At 44.2% G+C, this 10072-nt stretch overlaps 1 protein-coding gene across 1 annotated transcript; it reads right to left on the bottom strand.

The window, feature by feature from the left end:
- Positions 1-1817: 1817 nt before the first annotated feature.
- On the bottom strand, positions 1818-6224 carry LOC111981167 (serine-rich adhesin for platelets-like). Its single transcript, XM_024137506.1, has 4 exons — positions 2750-6224; positions 2461-2624; positions 2259-2340; positions 1818-1970 (listed from the first exon to the last, which is right to left on the bottom strand). The coding sequence occupies exons 1-4, from the start codon at positions 6135-6137 to the stop codon at positions 1819-1821; spliced, it is 3786 nt and encodes a 1261-aa protein (XP_023993274.1). The 5' UTR covers positions 6138-6224; the 3' UTR covers position 1818.
- Between the last annotated feature and the right edge of the window lie 3848 nt (positions 6225-10072).

Genomic DNA, 10072 nt, shown 5'->3' with positions numbered 1-10072 from the left:
CAGACACAGAGTTCATCTGTTTCCAAACCACTTGCTCTTGCCCTAGGACCTGGTGCAAGTAACTAATTCACTAATGTCAAGGTGCTCGTGACAAGATGAGCATTGCGGGTGACTCAAAATTGGCATTTTGTACATTCAACACACACACACACACAGAGACATAGACACACACCCAGACACAGAGTTCATCTGTTTCCAAACCACTTGCTCTTGCCCTAGGACCTGGTGCAAGTAACTAATTCACTAATGTCAAGGTGCTCGTGACAAGATGAGCATTGCGGGTGACTCAAAATTGGCATTTTGTACATTCAATGTTTAAATTGACGGTGGCYCTCGAATGTAGAATTCTAAATAGGCCAGTTTAGGAACTAAATCGCTGGCAGATGACAGCAGCAAAGCACATCTGACAGTGATGGAAAACATAAGGTTTCATCCATAATGTATGTGACACATCATYCACAGACCRTCACTTTATACCTCACAGCACCRTTACTCCTCTCTTCATCCTGGACCTGGCTGATTGACCTCATGGGGCKMTGCTSTTTTTCCTATTATCCCTTCCATTTKTTTTAGGGAGAGGGGAGTAATCATTTACTTTGCCTCATGCTGAGAATATTATTCATAGTGAATCACTGTCCAGGGGGGAGTGTACGTGTCTGCGTGTGTGTTTGTTGGGAGGCGTGTGTCAGTCATTTACCCTGTCTTCACAGATGATGAAGCAGCACCAGTATAAGCTGTTGACTACTGCTGAATAGAATATGAGGGTTGGTCCCAGATGGTATGTGCAGGGTTAGGGGGCGGATGCCTGTGTCACYGTCAGAGAGAGGCATATTCATGATTCAACAATGTTTTCCATCTAAGTGCTRTGGGCTCAGGGTCGTGTGGACAATATTACATTATTAGAATCCTGAGCAGAGCCCTCCGTCGAACAGCCTTCAGTGCTCTCTGAACTCATCAGTCAATGCCATCTGTCAAAATGCTAATGTCAATGTGAGTTCTAATATAGACAATTCTATGAATGTAAGAAATGGCTTGCTATTTGATTTCAGTTACCTGGTTTGAAGTCTACTTCCTTATTGTTGACATATTTTACACTCTTTCCCCTATTAAGACTAAAATACCATGAGCAAAGCCTTTGATGTCCTATATTACACACAAACAAATATTCCATCTGATGTCCCACTCAAACATGCAGACCAAMGATATGATCAACAGGGGTAAAAATATAGTGAAATTCCATGATGGAGAAAGACATGTGAAGGGTGAAGCTTTGGTGTTGAGAGTGACCCATGTAAATGATGGTAGGATGTGCTGTATACCCTTCGGAAAAGCCACACTGTTCGAGGAATTCCCATTAGGAAGACTTATAGTTTTGTCACTCAGTATTGGCCCATGTGCTCCCCCACACATACTACATTCATTGTGTGCATCAAACTTATGAGGCCTCACCCTGTTTATTCTAAGCGATCCAGATCTTAAAAAGAATGATGAAGTACTATTGTTAAACCAGCCATAGCCAATAAGCTAGGAGTGGGATGAGTGTGATACTGTGAGAATTATCAGTGCATCTCAGGAGTCTTAGAGGTGGGTGGGGATTCCCTATTAGACATTTGGAATATGGGCATGCCACACTGAAGGCAAGGTATCCCTGTAAGAGGCAATATTTTGTCTTTATTGATATCAGTATTCCACAATCAATGACCATAAAAAGTCTACCACTATAAATCACTCTGAAGTACCAATCTTGTTATTTTGCACATACAACTGCTGTAGACATAAAAATAAATGCAGTAATGTTTATTAAAATCAGGCACTTATCTAGTGCTTCTTCCCTGAAGCTCCTCTGAAGGTGATGGCTCGAGAGAGGGCCCGAAACACCCTAACCACGAAGGGGCATTTACGGGATTGGGGATCCTGTGCAGTAGGTGCAGGTATCAGGTCCTCCATGGGTGGGGAAGTGGAAGGAACCTCTGGAACCAARAGTGTGCAAAGCTGTCATCAAGGCAAAGGGTGGCTACTTTGAAGAATCTCAAATATACATATATTCTGATTTGTTAAACACTTTTTTGGTTACTACATGATTCCATATGTGTTATTCTACTATTTAGAAAATAGTAAAAATAAAGAAAAACCCTTGACTGAGTAGGTGTGTCCAAACTTTTGACTGATACTGTATCTTTGTTCACTCTTGCCAAGGTCGTAACAAATTGGTCACATGGTGATTAATTAAAATGACATAATCAATGCTTATTACTCACTCAGTGACATATCACTGAAACGTTTTGTTGGCAGCGCTTCCAGTTCAGGGTGCTTCTTGGCTTGTCCTTTTCTCTTGAACACCTGTTGACAAAATATATCCTGACATAAGAGCCCTCACAATATCTCATAAACCCACTGGCTGTGGGATAATTCAATCCCAGCCCTAATTTAGAGGCAATTCCCAAACACAAAGCTCCCTACCTTGATCCTGATCTTCGGGATGTTAGGCATTTTCAAAAGGAAATGCCACTTCTTGCTATTCTTTTCACCTCCAGCAGAGCGAGGCATCAYCTCAGCGTTGCCATCAGCTGGGTTAAGGCTCCTGGTGGGGAATTCATCTGGTTGGACTAACCTGGAAACTAATTCTGGGAGAAGTAGAGACGATACATTAGGCACAGTTGAAGTCAGTAAACTTTACATCATAAGAAACAATCTATTGAGCATGTTACAAAAGATTCCTCTACAGAGTTAAAATRGCAATTTAACTTACCATCCTCTGACTTCACTGTGGGCTTGGACACATCAGTCAGGGTGTCCATCACTGTGTTGGTCATTATCTTAGTGACCTGATCCATCGTCTGCCTTACTCCGGTGGAAATGGGCAACACATTTAAACACTGCCCCAGGAGAGTCCTAATAGAATTTTCGGCAAAGCTGTAGGCTAGCTCAAAGGCATCATTCCTTGACAGCTTTTTCAGGGCTGGCTTTGGCAATGCCGGTTCAGAGAAGCTCCTGTGGCCAGCAATGGATTGAAGTTGCCGGCTTATTGTGATCTCCTGAATGAGACCATGGACCTTAGTGATGAGGTCGTCTGACACACCTTGAATGGTTTCAATGGAGACGAGCCTCTCAAGGTTTTCCTCTGCTGAAGTCTTCTTTGATTCGTCCGTCACCAGCGTTTCCATTATAGTTTGCACTATAATGTTGGTGTCAGACATGGATGTTGGTATCAGGCATGATGGTTGAGACACAAGCTTTGCAGGGGAAGAATCCTGGTTCCTCTCATGAGTAGACAAGTATTTTGTCAAGGATTGCTTAGACAGTGATTCTGGCACATCTATTGTGTTCAAGCTGTGGGATGCTGTCCCCTTTATCGCATCTGCAGTCAACTGGTCAAGGCTCTCAAGAAGAGAGTCCAACATGTCAGTTGTCTTCTGTCCAACAGATGAATTATCCGAGGCAACAACTCTGCACTTGATCACATTTAGGATCTGGCTGAGGGTGTTCTTCGCAGATTTGGTGAAGCTATGCTTAGTGACTGCCACTGTTGAGTCTTGGRGAGCCAAAAGTGGTTGGCAACTTTCACTCAAGAGAGAAAAAGCTCCTCTCAAACTGTGATCACTCAGCACTGACATGCTCTTGGTGGGTGTCAATGTGAAGGTGTCAAAGTCTTGATTTTCTGTTGACGTGCCACCCCGAGACGCAAGGGATTTAGACCTTTCAATCTTGGCTAAATTGTCTTTTGTCAACAACTTCTCTCTCCTGACAGATTGAGGTCGCTCCGGGTCATGAGCAGTGTCAGAGGCCTCAAAGTATCCATGTTTCTCCACAGGCATGGAATCCACCACATCTTTGGTTTTGGAGGCAGGCACTGGGGACATGGAGAAGAAGACCTTCAGCCTATCCCTCACTCGGTAGTAGATGTTGTGAGCCACATCCAGGAACTTGTCAAAAACTATTTTAGGTGTGAGGTGGGACTCTGTATCCATGGTCYCTCTCTCTAGGTCTTCCACAATAATGTTCACAATGTCTGAGGCTGCTGCAAACAGATGTTGTGAATAGGTAGCAGRCATTTTCAGCTCCAAATGGTTGGCTTTGCGAGCATAGAAAACAATTGCAGCTCCAAGGATAGCCTCACTCACGATCTGGTTGGCCTTTGTGTGGAACTCCACACTTAGAATACTCCTGATGGAAATATTAGAGGTTCTGCTGCTGCTGACTGCACTTTGTGGCTGTGTGAGCGAGGAAATCTCACCTGAAATRGGGAGGTCCTCCAACTTTGAGATGAGAGCATCCAACTTCTGGCTGAACTCCAAGAACACATTTAATGCCCTCCCTCCAACAGAAGAAGAACAGTCTTCCTTAGAAGCCTCAACCTTCAGAACTGAGGCCACCTTTTTGATGACCTCTTTAGTGCATGTGTTGAGGGTTAGCTGGTTGTCTGAGATATCACTCAGAGACCTGAAGGACATACCAGAGCTGTTAATACTGGTCTTTTGCACAGGAGATACCTCCACACAGGCCTCAGTTAGGAGTGGTCCAGTTGGAGAGAGCTTGGTATTCAGAGGGACATCTTTTTCCTCAGTGAGATGGTGTAAACTGAACCACTTATTTAGTTTGTCCAGCGCATTGGTGTACAGGTTTTGKGAACTTGTATGTACTTCAACCCAGAACTTTTTGCGACCAGATTTTGTGGCTGCTGAGACCTTATTTGCCTCAAATGCCTCATGCAAGTCTCCTAATACGCCATCAAAAAGATCAACCGATGCYGCTGCAATACTTTCAGGGGAAATATGGGCAGATAAGATTTCCTCTAATCTATTAGTGTCGGTCGAAGGGGTTTCGTTCAGATTGGCAAATGTCACATCTGCCTCCTTAAGGCCCTGAATGATGTGAGAAACATCTATGTCCTCAAGACTCTGTGACAGAGAAGATACCAGGTCTCTGGCAGCAAGGTTACCCTGGGAGTCGGCCTCTGTGGCTGGGTTGAGACTCATCTCAAGCTCAGTTTTAATTTCTTGGCAGGCAGTTGCTACAGCAACCGCTGAGTGAGAGCACAAGAACTTCAAGTCAGAGTCTGAGATGGSCAGAGATGGTGAGTCGTGAGTCATGGACATGGCCTCCAGACTGCTCTCAGACACAAAAGGCTGGAGTTTTACGGAGACTTGTCTGACCATCTCCCCAGCAACACCGCTGATGTCTATTGATGAGCTGGAGCTGGTGCACTGTGGCCTTAAAAGTGTTTGGCTGTCCGAAAGTCCAAGATTATAAAGAACATCACCAAACACAACATCCACAACATCAGTCGACAATGCTGTAATTCTGTTGCTAGACAGGAACTTAGCTGGATGCACGTCGTCTGAGGTGAGAGTCCAATCACAAAGGGATTCTTTGGATGAGCACTTGGACAGGCTCTCGATTGTTGGAGTTGCTGATATGCAGCTTTCATTGGTAGACTCGCCATAGAGTTGTGACATTTTAATTTGAACGGCTTTCACGATCTTGCCCTTGGAGATATTCATCAAGTGGTCACTGATTGACTGCCTGGAGGACTGTCTACTTGCAGATCTTTGAACTACCATGCTTTGAATTTCAGCAGAAACTGCAGTAAGGAAGTAACTCAAAGGGGTGGTCCGTTCCTGCTCAGTTCTTCCGTTGTCTTTAGTCCTGAGGATACTATTGATGATGGTGACTATTACCTGTCCAGCCAGAGGACCCAATATGGCTTCCATCTCCCCCTCTGTTTCAAGCAGAGACTTGTTGGACTGGCGACTGCTGGACTTGCGGCCGTGCGCAATATGCTCCACGGCGTGGGCATACATTGATGCAGTTGCCATGCTCAGCATCTCTTGAGCAAACTGAATGCTTGCTGAGTTGCTGCCATGTCCTTCAGTTCCCTGACTACAACCCACATTTAGCATTAGCTGAGCTAGCCTGGAGTTGATGACTTTCATCACCATCTCCACAATTTCCATTACCAATCTGGTGTCTGTGGAGACGATGATGGGCATGAGCTTCCTCTGCCTACTCCGGCTRGATGGCAGTACAATCTCACTAAGCGACCTGCATGCTCCACTGTGGACCATTTGATTGAAAACACAGCTCTGAGACAGGCCAAACATAGACCTGAGTGGCTCTGAGCAGGGTCTGTCCCTCATCTCTCTATTCCCCCCCTCAGGAGTAGAGAGATATGTGAACTCTCCAGGGATCAAGTCTTCATCATCCTCTTCACTCAGCAAAGAGGTCATGGACCTAGAGAATGCACACAACAGAGACATAGYAACAAAGATGTCAGTGTTGGACTCAACCTCATTATTATTAATACTCAAAAGAAGTAAACCAATAAACATTTTAGAGATCTTGTGTTCCATCTAAGCAGTATCTCTCACTAAGTCGGGCTGGTTATTGGTACACATGGTGGGGGGTATGGGAGTAATGTGTGAGGGTAGAACTTATTGGAGGGAAGTGGATAGTGGTGCTTACCTGTGACTGGAGGGGAAAGGTGTGGGTGTCGGTGTGCTCCAGGAAGTTTTAGAACTGGTGCTCCTGCTGGGGCCTTGAGAACAACTTAATTTCACAGTGCGGGAGAGAGAACTTACTGCCGCCTCCTCACTTCCTGATCCAGGAGAGCCTGGCAACTCAGCCAGCTCTATCTGCATGGTGAGGTCAAGGGCGGGAACCACAACTGTCGATTTGATCTTCTTCACCCATGTGACAATGTCCATGCACTTGGCAGTAAACTCATCTCTAGTTAACTGCAATGAACATATAGAGAAGTTAGACACTGTATCGATATAATGACTTAGAGCCATGTGATGACTCACCATTTCCCTAACCAAGCAGACAGGAACTGACTTTAACTCACCTTGGCACGCATATTCTCACTCAACAGACTCCAGTGGCTGAAAAGTAAATAAAATATAACTTTTCTAATGGGGAACATATCTAGGAGGCCCAGTTGAGCTGGGCATCTAAAAGATTTATAATACAATCAAACAATCAAGGGGAGAATAGGAAAGCCACAGAGCAACATACTTGTCAGTCATGTCCTGCACAAAGGTGGAGAGGTCTGGGGAGCTTCTTTGCAGCCTTACAAGGCTGTTCTGGGACGTTGCAGCCTGGGGGGCTGTGGGCGTGGTGGTGAAGGTAACATTAGTATCCTGGGGGCGACAGGAAGTACAGTTAGGCTGGAACTCTAGTACTCTCTCCTCCCAAACACACACACACAATGCAACTAGTAGATTAGATTGAGAGATGACTACAGTCCTCACCTCCAGTTCCAGGTCTCCAGAGTTGAGTAGAGAAGTCTGGTGTGGCTCCTGTACATGGGATGGGCCGGGTGTCTCTAGATCAGCCTGCATCCTACTCTCTATTTCAGCCTCGAGTGACTGGGTTGGTTCAGCTGACTTCAGATCAGCCTCCTGCATCTCTCCCTCCRGTTCARCCGCTATTGACTGAGTTGGGCTGGCTATTTCTTGATCAGCAAAGAACTGGTCCAGGCTCCCAGTATCAGGCTGATCTTTTTCATATCTGTGCAGAGGAAAATAATATCTCTATGATCACTGGGACCTAGCCATAATGTATAGACCTTTGACCTATGTGTGAATGRATCATTTGTGTAAATGACTTACCTGACTTCATCCTGCATGTCATCAGCATTATTGATAGGGTCCTCAAGAGGCGGTGAGTTCAATATCTATGAGGGTGAGGTCATCACTTTTGACCTCTGACCCCTCCCTGAAAGACATCAGAAAGTCCTGTACATGCCTCACCTTTAGCCATCTCGTTGGTCACATCTTATCGTATAGTGAAGGTGAGGTTACGTGGGGCAAAAAAGTATTTAGTCAGCCACAATTGTGCAAGTTCTCTTGTAATTTTCATCCACAGGTACACTTCAACTATGACAACAAAATGAGGAAAAAAAATCCTGAAAATCACATTGTAGGATTTTTTATGAATTTTATTTGCAAAATTATGGTGGAAAATAAGTTAATTGGTCAATAACAAAGTTTCTCATACTTTGTTATATACCCTTTGTTGGCAATGACAGAGGTCAAACGTTTTCGTAAGTCTTCACAAGGTTTTCACACACTGTTGCTGGTATTTTGGCCCATTCCTCCATGCAGATCTCCTCTAGAGCAGTGATGTTTTGGGGCTGTTGCTGGGCAACACGGACTTTCAACTCTCCAAAGATTTTCTATGGGTTGTGTGAGTCTGGAGACTGGCTAGGCCATATCCAGGACCTTGAATGCTTCTTATGAAGCCACTCCTTCGTTGCCCGGGCGGTGTGTTTGGGATCATTGTCATGCTGAAAGACCCTTGTCATCTTCAATGCCCTTGCTGAGAAGGAGGTTTTCACTCAAAAATCTCACGATACATGGCCCCATTCATTCTTTCTTTACACGGATCAGTCGTTCCTGGTCCCTTTGCAGAAAAAAACAGCCCCCAAAGCATGATGTTTCCACCCCATGCTTCACAGTAGTTATGGTGTTCTTTGGATGCCAACTCAGCATTCTTTGTCTCCAAACAGTTCTATGTTTGGTTTCATCTGACCGCATATGACATTCTCCATCTTTCTTCTGGATCATCCAAATGCCTCTCTAGCAAACTTCAGACGGGCCTGGACATGTACTGGTTAAGCAGGGGGACACGATCGTCTGGCACTGCAGGATTTGATTCCCTGGCGCGTAGTGTGTTAACTGATGGTAGGCTTTGTTACTTTTGGTCCCAGCTCTCTGCAGGTCATTCACTAGTCCCCCGTGTGGTTCTGATTTTGTTTTTTGCTCACCGTTCCTTGTGATCATTTTGACCCCACGGGGTGAGATCTTGCGTGGAGCCCCAGATCGAGGGAGTATTATCAGTGGTCTTGTATGTCTTCCATTTCCTAATAATTGCTCCCACAGTTGATTTCTTCAAACAAGCTGCTTACCTATTGCAGATTCAGTCTTCCCAGCCTGGTGAGGTCTACAATTTGTTTCTGGTGTCCTTTACGCTCTTTGGTCTTGCGCATAGTGAGTTTGGAGTGTGACTGTTTGAGGTTGTGGACAGGTGTCTTTTATACTGATAACAAGTTCAAACAGGTGCCATTAATACAGGTAACGAGTGGAGGACAGAGGAGCCTCTTAAAGAAAAGTTACAGGTCTGTGAGAGCCAGAAATCTGTTTGTTTGTAGGTGACAAATACTTATTTTCCACCATATTTGCAAATAAATTAATTAAAATCTACAATGGGATTTCTGGATTTTTTTTCTCAATTTTGTATTGTCATAGTTGAAGTGTAACCTATGGTGAAATTACAGGCCTCTCTCAATCTTTTTAAGTGGGAGAACTTGCACAATTGGTGGCTGACTAAATACTTTTTTGCCCCACTGTATATCCTTTGACCTATTGCAACTCTTTCACCAGAGAGGAAGAGGCCACTCCACCCAAAATTTGTTCACAAAAATAAGACCAAGAAGTGAAGAAAATTTSTATCAAATTTGGTCAACAAAAAATGTCATCGCTAACTTGCTGAGTGATGCTTATTTGATCGAATAGAAGTTTTGGAATGGTTAGGTTGTTTGGAATGCACTGATATAAGCGGACACTCGTGGSATTTCAGCAACTTTTGAAAATAATCTAMTTTACATTGGAGTTGTGCCTGTTGTTCACACATGCATCTGCCCTCTCTTTGGCTAGAATGGTCGTACCTGATCTCACCCCCTCCCGCCTGCCATCCAGGACATGTATTTCCATTGTTAGAGTGGCCACTCGACTATCTTGTCAATCAATATAATTGATCATCTTTGCTTGCACCCAACCTAAGGGTAATAACCTTTGACCCCCTGAAGTCATTAGAAAGAAGGCCTACATGCTTCATCTAGCCTATCTTTACAGTAGCCTATGACTGGTCTATTACTTAAATGTTTTGGTCAATGACAACAGCCTATAGGCTACATTTTAACCCACATAAATTAATACAATTGGATGTTATTCTGCTGTAAAATCTGTACAATGCTTCTTCTTCTCATTTACAATAACCACAGTATTGAAAATAAAGTAACATACCTTAGACACTTTACTCTCCGTGTTTTTTCCGTGTAAAATAAGTGAAT

Source organism: Salvelinus sp. IW2-2015, unplaced genomic scaffold (genome assembly GCF_002910315.2).
Source record: "Salvelinus sp. IW2-2015 unplaced genomic scaffold, ASM291031v2 Un_scaffold1216, whole genome shotgun sequence".
NCBI lineage: Eukaryota > Metazoa > Chordata > Actinopteri > Salmoniformes > Salmonidae > Salvelinus > Salvelinus sp. IW2-2015.
Note: the sequence above shows the minus strand (reverse complement) of the source record. Positions and strands in the feature narration are given on the sequence as shown.